This window comes from Aristolochia californica, unplaced genomic scaffold (assembly GCF_029961685.1).
Source record: "Aristolochia californica isolate CCGP_79_NKW_82.1479 unplaced genomic scaffold, dmAriCali1.0.hap1 SCAF_7, whole genome shotgun sequence".
Taxonomy (NCBI): Eukaryota; Viridiplantae; Streptophyta; class Magnoliopsida; order Piperales; family Aristolochiaceae; genus Aristolochia; species Aristolochia californica.
The window spans coordinates 4,718,301-4,733,362 of record NW_027182268.1 but is presented as its reverse complement, the minus strand read 5'-3'; the positions used below and the strand labels follow the sequence as shown (position 1 = coordinate 4,733,362).

General features: G+C 36.9%; 1 protein-coding gene across 3 annotated transcripts; it reads right to left on the bottom strand.

Moving 5' to 3' along the window:
* Nucleotides 1-105: 105 nt before the first annotated feature.
* Nucleotides 106-11,856, bottom strand: LOC137936924 (uncharacterized). Of its 3 annotated transcripts, XM_068781899.1 has the most exons (10): nt 11,743-11,856; nt 10,910-11,179; nt 10,769-10,818; nt 9,583-9,652; nt 9,396-9,501; nt 6,512-6,578; nt 6,227-6,302; nt 995-1,077; nt 782-843; nt 106-533 (listed from the first exon to the last, which is right to left on the bottom strand). In XM_068781899.1, the coding sequence occupies exons 2-10, from the start codon at nt 11,067-11,069 to the stop codon at nt 494-496; spliced, it is 714 nt and encodes a 237-aa protein (XP_068638000.1). In that variant the 5' UTR covers nt 11,070-11,179; nt 11,743-11,856; the 3' UTR covers nt 106-493. The 3 variants fall into 3 exon arrangements, with proteins under 3 accessions (XP_068638000.1, XP_068637999.1, XP_068637998.1); XM_068781898.1 differs by having other exon boundaries at nt 782-1,077; nt 10,910-11,199; XM_068781897.1 differs by having other exon boundaries at nt 782-1,077.
* Between the last annotated feature and the right edge of the window lie 3,206 nt (nt 11,857-15,062).

The window sequence follows — 15,062 nt, the reverse complement described above, 5'->3', positions numbered from 1 at the left end:
ATTATATATTTCTAGAAATATCTTTGAGTTTAATATCCAACACAAACTTAATTTTGGTAATCTGAGATTTTTCCAAAAAGAAATCAACATTTAAAACAACAAAAATCAGACAAAGGGGCATATACTGATCAAACTTCCTACTCCAACACAACTAGCAAATTCGAAGGACTTAATCCTGATCAACATAGCTACTTGTAATTTAAAGAGGCCCCTCTTCCTCCTTGCATGTGTACAAAAAAGTAGCAAAGCTGGTTACTCTCTACCGACATTTTTGGTAAAATAGGGGAACATTCTCTTAAAAACAGAGTGGGTGGAGAACAAAAAGCAAACTGAGAAGCAAATCACTACAATAAACAAACTTTTATAGGCTTTTGATATCTGAGGCAGTCACCTCGACCTGCCAACTTTAGCTTGGTGACTGGTCAATTAACAGTAAAAGATTTTTAACTTAAGTCTACTTCCATGTCCGAAAGGGCATCATTTAGAATTTTCTTCAGCTCCTCCACGCGATTCCTGGTGAGTGCAACACAGTCCTAAACAAAACAGAAAACCAAATTTAGCACGCCATACATCCAATCATACATCCAATGCATATGCATGACTATGCATCAGCAGTACTTCCAGATTGGAACTCGAAATTCAGTTTGCAGTTATATATCTCAGGAGGGTTACAGTGAGCTTAATCTCTAAATGAACCCATCTAAGCCCGAAGCCCAAATCAAGCAACAGAGCACACTTGTTTGAATTTAGAGCAATGGATTTGAAGAGGCAACTGACAAACCTGTAGGGTAGATGTGTAAGCAAGAACTTGGCCACCGGGTTTGTATAGAGACACAAGCCGACCTGACAAATCCAGCACAACCGTCACAAGGGAATCCATGATAGACTCTTCCTCTGCAGTGGAATCAACCAAAATGTACTTCTTGTGAAGAACAAATGTCAATGAGAATGGAATCTTAGTTAAGGTGAGCTTCCTCTTTTCTTTGTTGACCACCTTAGCTGATTTTCCTTCACTGAGCTCACTCGATACCGTAACTACCCTTCCTTCGTCGGTTAGAGAGACAAGGGGAATTTGCACTGAAAATGAAGTGCTCATCACATAATTAATGTAGCAATAATACAAAAAAAATATCATGACAAATACCACAGGAGTTTTGTTATACCACCAACACATGGCAATGTTTGCGTTTATTTGTTTAGTTGCAAAGCTCATTGAACTCTCTAAATCACATATCAATGATTTTAGAAATGTCATGTCTACTCACACTAAAATTTAAGAATACAGCACAAATATGCATAGTAGCAAACAGTCCATGATGAAACCACCTACTCCAGTAGCTTAACAGCTTCCCAATATGGGTACAGAAGCACCTATACTTCTCTCTATAACAAAGATTATCAACCCTAGTGTCAAAAATAGCACCTTCACCTCAGAGGCGGCAACCGGATACACAAGGCAACTGCTTCACCACTTTTAACAATGGGAGGGTAAGGGTTCTCCATTTCAACTTAATATACTTCATTAGAGTCTAACTATCCACTTTAAATCAATATAATATACTTTTTTAAACTATTTTTTAAACATAACAGTTTAATGTATTAATTGAGCAATTAAGAAAGATTACTATTTTGAGTCCCAAATGGCTTGTTCAGAACAATTTCAAGGAGCTGGTCTAGGAAGAGTGAGGTTTTGGTTTGTGGACAGGATAGGATTTTACAAAACCTTCTGAGTATTTGCCCCGCTGCACTTCCTTTCTTCAAACATGACCTAGTATGAAATTATCATATCCAGCAAGGAATAATCCAAGAAATAACAAGAAGCCAAAAGCACACAATGCCCTCCATAAAGTTTTTTCTACTGATTACCAGTTGGTTCAAAGGCCAACCATCTGGAGTGGATAGTAGGCATCTTCCAGAACAAGATGATACAAATCACCAAAAGGCCATGACAAACTAGATCAAGTGGGCACAAATTTCATAATTCAATATTTGTGAGTTCCTCTCCAACTCTCACCAACTTACGTTACTATTGTCTAACCAAAACCAATGAATATCAGTTCTCAGATTATAGATCAGCTGATAATAAAAGTAAAAAATAAATGAGTAAAATATCTTCAGTGAGATGAAATGACAAGATTGAGTATCAAGCTGAGTTGGATGAACCCAAAGCAACAAATATTAAATAACAAAAAACCTAGGACACTTCAGATCCAACTCTACACAACATTTTCAAAGAGCACAAAGGTTCTAGAGGCAGGGACAACAAGCAAGAGGAAGGGTTTGGATCATTAACATTGCAGAACCTGACTGTGCCTTGTGACATAGAAACTCTATTCTTTTTCTTTCCTCAACTGTGACCTACTCCAATTGAGGCAGTAAATAGATCCAGATATCATTTGGAAGCAATTCAGATCCAGATCTGAATTGCCAGATAAAAAAAAACAATTGACATGGTCAGAATTTAAATGGATAACCAGATTAGGAATCAAGATATCCAGATATGGAATCAGAATCAAGAGACTCTGGATCTGGTAAATGCCGATTTCCTTTCCATTTCCATCTTCAATCTTTTTAATTTCCTCTTTGTTGTTCTCCATTTGACCTTCTGGGAGAAACTTGACCATAAATTGAGCTACTTTACCTTTCGTTGTTCTCCATTAGGGCATCTGGACTCAACATCAAGCATCAAACATCAATCGAGTGGCATCAAGCATCCATTTCATCATCTTTCCCTCTTCCCTCTTGCATCTCCCCATTCTTTCTCTCTGTGTTATTCACCATTGAGCGTCAATCGAGCAGTAATAACATCAACCATCATCCTCTTTCCATCTTCCCTCTTACCATTCCCACATTCTTCTCTCTATGTCGTTCATTTTCTTCACATTTTGTCTTTCTCTATCTCTATTTTTCCATCTTATCTATCTTGTTCACTTTTTTATCCTAGGTCCTTTGTCTTTCCTGGTTCAGTCTTATTTGTCTTTCAATGTCACAGAAGCCCTAAATATGGTGATCTTCTACAACATTTATTTCCATTCTTGTGTGTTTTAGATTTTTTCTTTTTTAACTAATTCTCGGATACGGATCGTATGTGACTCCGAATATTATTTAACAGAGTTGGATTCCAATATCCGATTTTGGATAGTTCATCAGAATTTTCTTTAATGTTGCAACCCTTCACCCTGGTGACACTAGAAACCCACCATGACCACTGAACCAAAGGCCCAAATCACATATAGGATTATAATGTAAGTAAATAAGTTCTTTTTCAAAAAAAATGTAACTAAATAAGTTGTGAAATTATTTCAAAAAACTTTAGAATACAGTACTTCTGAACCGATTTTTTAAAAACATGGACACCATTGAAGAATTAAAGACTGATTTTTTATTATTAATATAATTTTAGATTGACCATCTGGTAAGCTAGAAAGACGTCTGTAGGCCGAAGTCAGTAGGAGGTTTAGGAATTCGCAGGGTCAAAGAAATAAACGAGCCCCTCAAAATGGTTTTGGAGATTTCACACTTCTGCTGGGCTCATATGAAGACAGATTGGGGAGAAGAAAATGAACTGGGATACAGAGTGGTAGCTGAAAGGAGGAGCACACAGGAAACTATCTTCCTTATCCCTATACCTCTTCACAATGAGTTTACTGAGGCAATGAGATTTCATGTTAGCAATGGAAGACTAATAAGGTTTTGGGAGCACTGGTGGATGGGCAACTCCCCCTCTGAAAGTCCCAAAACCTTTGCTTTTCAGTCCATCTAACCAATCAATCTCAGTGGCCAACTCCTAGAGGGAGGGTGGACAGAGTAATAGCTGGGATTTCCGCTTTAGAAGAGGTCTAAATGAAGAAGAAACCTCTGAAGTCAGTGATGTAATTACGACCTCTAGAGGGGACGAGAATCCAATCACATGCTGAAGACAGACTTATCTGAACACATGATAAAAGTGGAATTTACATTTTAAAAGGTTGGGAGTCCTCTCTGAATCACAATGCAGCCATAACATGGAAGCTATCAGTGCCTTCTTAAATCTTCTTCTACATGTAGAGCACCACTCTAAACAAAATCCTCACAACAGACAATCAAAGAAGAAGAGGCAATACAATCCAGTATGGACAATGCAGTTTCTGTTGATCACTTGAAGAAAGCATGGACTATAATCTTATCCATTGCTTATTTGTTTGGCATGTGTAGTCTGTTAAAAGACAACCATGTGTCTAGAAGTGGCTTGGTAAGAAAATAAGGAAAACTTCCATAAAGATGGAATAAAATTATAATTATGCAAGCTAGTGTTTGTCTTGTTATGTCTATTTCCTTTTGAATCATGTAGCCCTAAGGGCATTGTAGTCATTGTAAACACCTTTCCACAATTATAAATACAGCCTCAAGGCATGGGGTAGAGTATTTCAAGCCTCTTCCTCTTGGCTAAAATTTGTCCCCTTACACCTCTCTCTCTTTTTCTCTTCTTTCTCTCCCTTGGTTTCTTCTCTCTTCTCTCCCAAGAGCTAAAGTTCCTCTCTTCTCTCCTTCCCTTGAGATCTTTTGTATTTATATGTTGGCCCTAGAGATCAACATAGTCATACTCCTTCAGCAAAACTGGCTGCAACCTTTGCATCCAAACAAAACTTACTGAGAACTACCAGATTGGTAAGGGTACTGACCTGCCATTGATGGGTAAAAAATCATCTTCTCGTGTGTTCCACACATTCCATGGGGACTATGGCTAGAAAGCAACAACAAAAGATTCAATAACAAAAACTCTACAGTTGAAGAATTTATATGCAGAATCTCGGGTTCTATTAGGGCTTGGACCAGCACCAGAAATGCATATCAGAGCTTATGCAGAAGCCCCCTTAGAGACAACTGGAAACCAATTGCTAAAATGTCAATCCCAAGGAAGATCACCACTGTCCTCGCAAAACTTTGATGATTTTACCTTGAGCAATCTTTGTCCGGCTGGGTTTGATGGTGTTTTCAGGACACATGAGAGAGTCATTCTTGCATCTTATGCTGGACCCATAGGGATTTCTGACTCTACCACTGCTGAACAACAAGTATGGCTTACTCCTTTCAAGGAAACTATTGGCATGCGTTTATTGGATGGTGCTCCAAAGTTTTGGATCCTCCTCCATGGCATTGGCTAAGCTTCCATAAAATTGTAGACATATCTCGTCAGTTTGTATGTTTTGGGAACCATGTACCTAGATCAGCCAACTCATTGGCTGACAACGTGGCTTACCCTTCAATACCTTGCTATATGAGGTCCTCTCCTAGCATGCTTCTGTCATTTTATTCTTTGGCTTTCACCTTGAATAAAAATTTGTCTCTTTCAAAAAAAAATTATAATTTTAGATTGGAAATGATTTAGATATATTTAATTAATTTGAGAAAAAAAAGGCCTGATTCTGTAATTATGTGACAAACCCATTAAAAGAAATCCAATTTTAAGTGAACAGGTCCATCCACCTAAGCTAGAGCTGGTTTTCATAAAGCAGATTTTGTAAAACCCTAAATCCGCATTTCCATGCAAGGTCGACCCACAAGTCCATCACCAAATAAAATATGGAGGGATGGGAGGTGCACCCAACTTACCGTATCCCACTACCATCCCCACAAACTAGGTTTAACTTCATATAAACATTGTTCAACTTCCTGTTTTTCATCAAATTACAAATACAGTCATCTCACATCATATCCTATGTTTTTCAAATAATGAGCACTCGAAGATGACAGCCAGTAAATCGGGGAAGTGCCTAGAATAAACACCAATAGAAAAGGAGAAAAATGAAGTCACAATACCCCTAAAATCACCACAGGTTTACCAGTAGAGAAAAGGACTTTTTTTTAATTGAGACAAAATTTTAAAGCCCACAAAGGTGACAGAGAAAATAGCTTGAGACGTGTGCTTTCGTGGAATATTGTTTTAAGCCAGTGGAGGAGAATAAGTTATTGCATTTTTTTCCCCAAGAAGTGGCAGGAGCACAATTACAGATTATGTTTTTAACCTCTTAAAATCATGATTCATGAGTGACTCTGAATTCCTACTCAAGCAATTAGATTAGCAGTTCAGTTTTCACTAAGGTAGACAGAGCTCATGAAATTTCTTTAATGTCTCACATTGAATATGTAGAATAAGAATTTGCATACATAAAGGAACATTTATAGGTTTAAGATTCAAAATAGTAAAGAAAAACAGAACAAGTTGAACATAAGAAGGAAAACTTACAATGAGAGAAAGCAGCTACTGCTGCAAGCAATGCAGCATCAAAAAGGGAACCATCTGAATCTAAACAGTATATATCCTACAAAGAATATGAAATGATCCTTCACTATATTGGATGATAATTGGAAATGGTTTACGACATTCAATGGTGTCAAGAAAAAGCAAGTTATAATTCTCTTTCTAGTTATAAAAGTTAATTCAGAAAAAAATATGTTTATAGGAACAAGTTATTGAGAACATTGAACTTCATACGTGTCACTACTGCTTTTGTTGAGTATGAAGCATTACCAAATAGGCCATCCAAGCAGCCTTTCCACTGATTAGAGAAAGCTCTTTCAAGTTGATCATACCAGAACTGCACTAATTCAGAAAACCAGTTGTCAAAAAACTCATTATCAAAAATATCATCAAGAAACTGAAAATATCATGCCTATCAAGTTCAAAAAATAAAATGCCTTTAAATTGGGGTTGCCACCTGCCAGTAGAATGATAATTTCTAGATGGTAAATTTCAATAATGAGTCGATTTTGATTAGCCCGAAGAAACAGGTACTCTGATCAATGGAATAAAAATATCTATGCATATCATGTTGATGATTATATTTAGATGTATGCCAATTCTAAGCAAGAATCACTAAGCTTCAAAAATGTTGGAAGGAATAATTAAAGTAATTAAATTTACTTAGTTTCTAGAAAGTAACTTCCAGTAGAAAGACATTCTCTAGGTTAAGGGTGAAAAATATGTGACTTGGGGAGAAAATAGAGGAGACAAGAGGAGAAAAAGTGGCCTGGCCTTGCTGCCTTGGCGACAGTGCCAGAAAGGCACATACTTCCCTTTTATAATCAGGGCTTTAAGAGAATTTTTACAAAAGGACAAAATTCACCTCAATACTAAAAAATACATCACTCATAAAATACATGTCTAAATTGAATGGAAATTGAACCAGTGATCAAGTAAAACATTGTATATATAATAGTTGTACTATAAGACAAAAATATAATGTGGGAAATGAGCAAAATACCCCTGGACTGGAATTTTAACAAAGGGACTAAAATGATTAACATATTCTGCACAGAAGGTCTCAGGGGATTGTACAGAGGTATCTTGCCCAGGTACTATAATATTGTTCCCAATGGAGTCCATCAACATGCAGCTTTCATAGGAGCCAGTAGCTGATTGCAGTGAATTTTTTCTTCTGTATGCTCCTTCCACAGTATTCCATATCCCACCAGAAACCAGAAAGTTGAGATTGAAGAAAGAAAGTGAAAGCTTAGAAAATCGAAGGAGACAAGATTTGGTCAGTGATGATGAGATATCTGGCCTTCACATTGGTTTGAAACTTTGGCAGTTGAAGGTCTGAAGGGTGTTGAGGATCATTTACCTTCAGATTTATCTGGTGGAATGAAAAATATATTGGAATTGAATGGTTCCGAAATTGAAGCATCCTCTGTTCGGTGTGATAAAGAAGGGCCACTCCCTCTGGCATTATTCTCTCTAATTTCAAGGCTCTCCATGCGTGACACTCGTGCAATTCCAGCATTGACTTCTCTCCTAACTTCAGAACCAGTATTAGCTACTGATGTGCTGTGTGAAAACATCCCTCCTTCCACCCTCGTGTACTCTTTGTTCCCCATTGAGACTGCATTAAGCCAGGATTTGAGTGACTCTGAAAATGATTGAAATTCTGAAGGCATTGCTCTGACTTGACCAATTGGTGAAGGCGGTGCGGCAGAGTTCCAATAGACACCAAACCTACTAGCCACAACAACACTTGATCTAGAAGCTGAGGTAGGAGCAGGTTCTGATTGAGAAGGAGATAACTGAAGGACTTTGTGAAGGTTCTCCTGCAACAGCAGTAAGAGGAGCAACTGGAGTAGGAGCAGCAATAGCAGGAGCCTGGTCCTTTCTCCCCTCTTTCTGACTATAAATTGTGGCCCTCTATGTTTCTGGTGTTGTCTGAATTATTAACTTTGTCTCTTTGGGTTTTCCTCTACAGCATTGATATTATTTTCATATGCTGCATTACTTGGTCATATTATTGGTCAACAAAGTCGACTTTATAGTCAGCTCATGGTCTATTTTTACATTTTTTTCTCTGGCTCTTCGCCTCACCATAAATTTTTCAGATTGTTTGCTTATATGTCCTGTCAGTCTCCCATGCCATCTCATACTATGAAGTTTACTCTCCTTTATTTGGTAAAGATCAAACTCCTTATTTTTTTTGGAACTCCTTGTTTTTTGTTTGACCTGTTTAGTATTCATCTAAGGTTCGAACTGTCTTGAGAAATTGTCTCATGTTTTTGGGTGTTAAGTATATCAACCATTTTTATTTGAGTTCCTTGAGTTGGTCTTTTTATATTATTATATGTGACTTTATTATGCCCTTCGTGACATATTGGCTACTCTTGGATATGAATAAATTTTTCTTACTTGAAAGGTGTTTAGGAGGCCACAAGTGGCACCCTGGCCTATTCCAGTTATTTTTTTTTTTATTTTGAGTCCTAGTGTTGGCTTCAATTTTATCTATCATCCATCCTTCTTTTTGCCTTTCTTTTTTGGTTCTACCCTACAGATAGGAATTTTAAGAGTCATTTTCTTCACTTATTTTCTATTATATTCCGTTTTTTGGTCATTTGGAGGAGGTTTTTCAGAGGGGATGCATGTTTTTACTTCTCCGGTCCAAACTAGGGCTCTATGTGTTTTTGCCCCCCAGCTTAAGATGGAGAAGTAGAGAAATATGAGTGTGCTTGATAAAACTTATTCTAAACCAAAGGTGTTACTGTTGACCGAAAATATTAATGTTCCAAGGGAGTGCATAGAAGATGAAGTATTAAAGCCAAAAGGCAAGCTCCAAAGCAAGAGACAACAAAAGCAAACAACTTTTGAAATTGTTGAAGCCACATGAGACCAAATTTGTAATTTTACTTAATTTTTTAGGAAAGTAATTTCCAGTAGAAAGTTGTTTCCTAGGGTTAAGGGGCTACAAGGATATGGATGTAATTTGTAATATCATTTAAGTTATAAATAGGAGAGAGGGGTTTGTAAACCCTAATGTCTCCCATCTTTTCTTCTTGCACAATTCAACAAAAAGTTTAAAATGACATTTTTAAAAAATTTCAATAACCGGAGACATCATGCTCTGAAATGTAGAAAAGTCAATATATCTAGATACCTCAAAATTGCATCAGACAACTGCTTGGATATTACAGGGGCCACCTCAGCTGGCCTTCCAGGTCTAACAATTGGAGAACAAATTGGAGGCATGTGAAACTCAATAGCTGGAAAATCACAATAGTTTCACAACTAGTTTCCTCAAAATAGAGAAAAAAACACATGATAACATAAATTATACAATTTACCTATGCTGCCTTCATCAGGTGATTCGGCTGTAGGAGTCATGATTTCCAGCTTGATACCAGCCAGCATGGTCTGCACTTAAGTACCAAGGAGCTCAATAAGGAAACTAGTAATCTCATTTGAAACCAGGTGAGCCAATCAAACTAAGCACATGGATAGTTAATATCAAATCACCAAACACCTCCTAAAATCATCAACTACATTAAAGAGCTACTTCAATATTTCAGCCCCAGAAAAGAAAATCCAACCAAACAACAGAATATTCTGCTGGAAGTAAAGCAAATATCATGAATAAAAAAAAGTACCAATCCACACAAAATGTAGTTTTTGCTTAAAACTATTGGCATCATGACATAACAACACATAGGTTACCGGAGACCAAAATCATCCAATCACTATGAATAGGCAGCCAACAACAAAGAATAAATTAAAAACACACCAATACGTAACAGCACAGTTGAACCACCTAACACCCATATTAACATGGATATCGATGTCCATATTTATAATGCAGATTATTGACTCCACCTTGAGTCAAGACACAAAACTGGAAGCATGTACTTTAGAACATTAGTAGGTTAGTGAAATTTGAACGCCAAGTGTGAATAGCCTTTTTTTTTCAAATGATGGTGAATTACTGATGCTTTATTGCTTGAGGAAGTAATAAAAACATGAAGAAGAGAAAGGAGAGGTTGTCCCAAGCTGTTACAAAGGCAAAGAGCCCCTAACCATCAAACAGGGCCAATTCACACCCTCTTTTGTTAATGATTCAGTCTCCCTGGAACCAAACACTTCAAGAGGGCCTGAGAAGGCTAGAAGAATTTGGCTGTCATGGCCCTACCTCCCCCTACCAGGCCAGTGGGACCAAGATTTCCAAAGAGCTTCTGCCAGAGTTTAATTTTAGCTCTCTTCAATAAATAAATAAATTTTAGCCCACCAAACTGTAATTGGCAAACAGCCAATTATCATTCACGCAACTAAAAAATTCGTCACAGCCAACAACCCTTACAAAATCAAAACTAAATGGCCCTTCCGCATTGAATAGTTGGGTTCCTATATAGATATAGTGAACAAAGATAAAGACTTTCTTTTCCATTTTTGAAAGATTAAACAGAGTAACAAATTTATCAAACCTTCCAACAAGGGTCATTAAAAAAAAAAATAATAATCAATTAGACAAACACTAACCGTGCATCCAATTTTGGCCAATGCTGAGCCATTTGCAGATGTTACAGGCCCTAGAGACAAGTAAAATTAAACAGCTTCAGTATTATAGCTAAAGAAACGAAAGATAGCACAACAACAAAATCAAGTAAAAGAGATCCAGACCAAGTGCAACAGAAGTATCTCGGCATTTGGTGAGAGGCCTAGCATCTGGACGTAAAGACTCAAGAAGATAGCGTTCGTAAAAGCGAAGTGGGAAGAGACGCCTATAAGCATCAACCTCCATCTCCCCAGCTAACCCCCCTTCAGCGGAAGGGGTCTCCATCTCCGTTCTCCCTAACACAACAAGACTCTCAAGGAGAATTACCTTCAGCACTAGACAAACACCGGAAGCTTTCTGAGCACTCCCTCCTGAATTATGCTGATTGCTGAAGGCTGCAACATAGTAAACCCAGCTGTTCCATTAACTCAGACAATATCAGATAGGTTGGTCGAAATTCTTGCCACTATGAACCCTTACTGAAATCGTTGGTGCTAATCAGTAACAAAGCTAACGATTAATACTATTGGTTGATTACTTAGAAGACAACTTATACATCGAATAAAAAGACATTGAAGTCTAAATGCCAGGCTATAAACAGAAAGCGGAGCTCACAGAACTACATGAGGCTACTTGACAGAGATCTCATAAGTTCGTGTACTATATTTGAGGTTTTCAAAGTAGTAAATATATGATATTTGATAATCCATTAAAAGCATGCTGCTAACATTTCATTTACACTCAGAGTCTCCTGTATAGTTCGCAATTATTGAAAATCATAATGAAAACTGAAAGATGTCTGAAATGTATTCGGAGTTTGAGCGGAGTACTAAAGGATTAGTATACAACGCCAGAAGGTGATTGTAAGTTGCTTTTGAAGCTTATCATGACCAAAAAGGATATGCATGTAAGTACATTGCTATCTCCTAAGATCTGACCATCCCATAAAATAACTCACCAGAGTAGAAAATTAGTGCGCCGGCTACTAATTGTCGCCGACCAGTGAGAAAGTTACAGAAGGAAGAATGTGACGAAGGAAATAAAATGAACCCTAGCCCCTCTTGGTCCCGATCTCAACCTTGGTTTTTTTTTTTTTTAAATACCGGTTTAGGTTTAAGGTTTTAACCGCTTAACGGCCGAGTCAGTACAGGTTTTACAAACATAACTCGACAGGGTCTGCTTCATTACATAATGGTCCCTCCAATTCATATGAAGAGTAAGAATAAAATTAATTTCTCCATATAAATGGTCACCTTCATTCTTTCTATGTAATTAGAGGGGGGCAATGTGGGAGTACTCTATGTAATTGACATGAATGTTGCCTGTACGTGTTTTGTTTGAGGATTATAAGCTGTTCTTTGAAAAAGGTTTGATTTGCTCATCTACTTAAATAGATTGGTCTTAAGAACATGGTATATGTGTGTATCATTTGACCTCAGCTTGGATGTATTTTTTCTATAAAATTTTCTTATTTACTAATCATGTCACCCCTACACACGTGAGTGTCTTTTAACACTCCTCTTCTAGATGGTGTTTATAACTTTGCTTTGTAAATATCCTTCTAGTGCTGCCATGGGAATCCCTTAAAGAGCTCACCACCATGTAATTCTACTTTCCAGTATCTTGTGTGCGGGGTGGGGAGAAGTGGGTGAGGAAGGAGACAAGGGCATAGGGTCACTTTAGTGACTTATACCCATTTGTGGACAACATTTTTTTTGGCCCTTGTGACTATTTATATACATACCATATAGTGAATTAGCTCCAAGGTGCAAACAATTTGGGGTGGATTAGCAATACACATAAAGGATTATGTATCAATATAAATCCTCATGTGGTGATTGTGTAATTTATCTTTAACTTAAAATAAATATTTCACATTACAATTCTATGAAAGAATGAACACACATAGACCCAAGTACAGAAAATAAAAAATTAGCAATAAAATGATTGATCGATGAATCATGTGTAATGGTTATTTTTTGGTAAGGACGTGACTTATTGATCCATAGTATGATCGATCAATATCTTCCTTGTGGGTTTTAAGTTGATCAATTAATGTGCATGGTATGATCGATTAATCAAAATTCTCACTAACAGGATATATCAAGTATGATCAATCAATATATATGGTATGATTGATCATGCTTTATGTCCTTGATTGGCAAAAATTTGTAAGATCAACCAGTCACTGAATTTGATCGATCAATCAACATGAAAATGCTTTGCCTGGACAATATTGATTGATCAATCCAAATGGGTTGACCGATTATGCTTTATAACACATATTGAGCATGTTCTGAAACATCGATTAGTCAACTTTGGTTGATCAGTCATGCTTTATATTTTTTGCCTATTTTATTTTGGTTGACCGATCATTGGCAAATGTTGATAGATCATTCCAGTGCTAGTTCACTATATATATTTTAAAGCGTGAGATTTTTATCATAAGTGATAGCAACATGTATGAGATATATGTATGCATTTGTAAAAACATGTTTGAATGCAAAATATGTCCTAAAGCTCCAAATTTGCATTATACTTCAAGTTTTGGAAGAAATGAACTACTCTCTTACATAGACTGGGTTTTTTTTCTTAACTCAATAATTTTTGAACTATAGTATTCAATTTTTCTTCTTTTTCTTTTGAGGGTGCTTCTTTAAGAGTTCTTTGACATTCCATGGAATTTGAGGTATTTGAAAAGCTTGTGTAGATTCAATACTTTAGACTTTGAATTTGGTCTTTCTTTAAGAAAATGTATATGAAATATTAGATTTGTAATTGTTAGTTCAATTAAGTTTTGTTATCATCATTATCAAGAAGGGAGACAATACTCGATCAACATGGATCGGGGTGGTTACCATCAGATCAAGTATAAGGGTAACTTTGTCTTGGAAAAAAAATCCTAATTGTTCCTCCCCAAGGATTTTCTCTAGCCATCTCTTCTTCCTCCAACTACTTTTGTGTTGCTTCTACACCAGTCTTTTTCTATATTTTGTGCTCACACACTCACTCACAAAACTCTTTTTCTCTCTCTCTCTCTCTTCCTCTCACTTTTTCAGTTTTTGACGAGTTTGAGGATTCTTGGAAGCTAAACTCACTAGATTTGCATAGTCAGAGAAGCCTTGGACATCATGGGTGCTAAGGAAGAGGACCACAACAATCAGTTTCTCATCCATTCTTCCCCTTTCCTTTCAAGTTTGAAAAAGATTCATAACCTAAGTTTAAACTGAGGTATTCCTCATATGTTAAGTATCCGGTATTAACTTATTAATCAACAGAGTTTAGGTCATGGTGTATTGTTATATATTTATCACACTGGTGGTATTATGTCAAGACTGATATTGTTGATTAACTTATTTTTTTATATATTTACATATTTTTGAAACCAACATGGTGGTGGTAGAGACTTATAGTCAAGAAACCATTCATTTGAAAAACTATTAAGCCTGATGATAAATTAAAAATAGCTACAACCATTAACAAACGAGGGAGGACTTCGAACCCCCTCCCAAGTAATCAAAGGGTCTAAAATGACCAATAACATAACGTCTATAAAACCTTGTTCCACTCCAACTGGACACCCTTGTCACCTCAAAGTAAGTGACCTGGTCGAATTTAACACCACTAATTGGTCAAATTTAACATCATTACTTGATAAGAAAGACAGAGCAGAGATGCAACTAAACAAAATCTCGCGTCCGAATCTGTTTCGACTGGAGATTTCCTGGACAAGAGGGTTTCCATAGTGTGAACGGAACGAGAAAAGAAAGAAACGTGGAACGTGCCTCTGCCTATCAAATCTCTCTCTAACCCACAACCCACAGTATCGCTTTTTCACTTTCCGTTTTTCGATTGAAGAGTATTGATCTGGGACGAAGCAAAGGTTAGAAACAGACGATTCCCACCCGCTGACTTTGAGCATAATTTTGATGACGGTGTAGTTTCCGGCAATGCCAATTGACGATTTGGAAGCACAAATTTTTTCAAGAACATGAAAATTCACTTTAAAGAATCAGATATTTAGATTGAATGTAAACGTCAGCTTAAATATGCAAATTACTGAGTAAAACTAACCGTACATATAATCTATCAAAAGAATACAAGCAAGAAGTATCTGATCTGTGATCGGTAAAAATTACCAGTGTGGAATGTCTGTCCGAAAGGAAGCGACCAGGAGCTGCAATAACAACAATGACGAACTATGTTTAACAAGGAGGAACATCGAACTTCGGAAAAACACCACTCAATAAAGACTCCAACTCCAAGTCATCAAACATG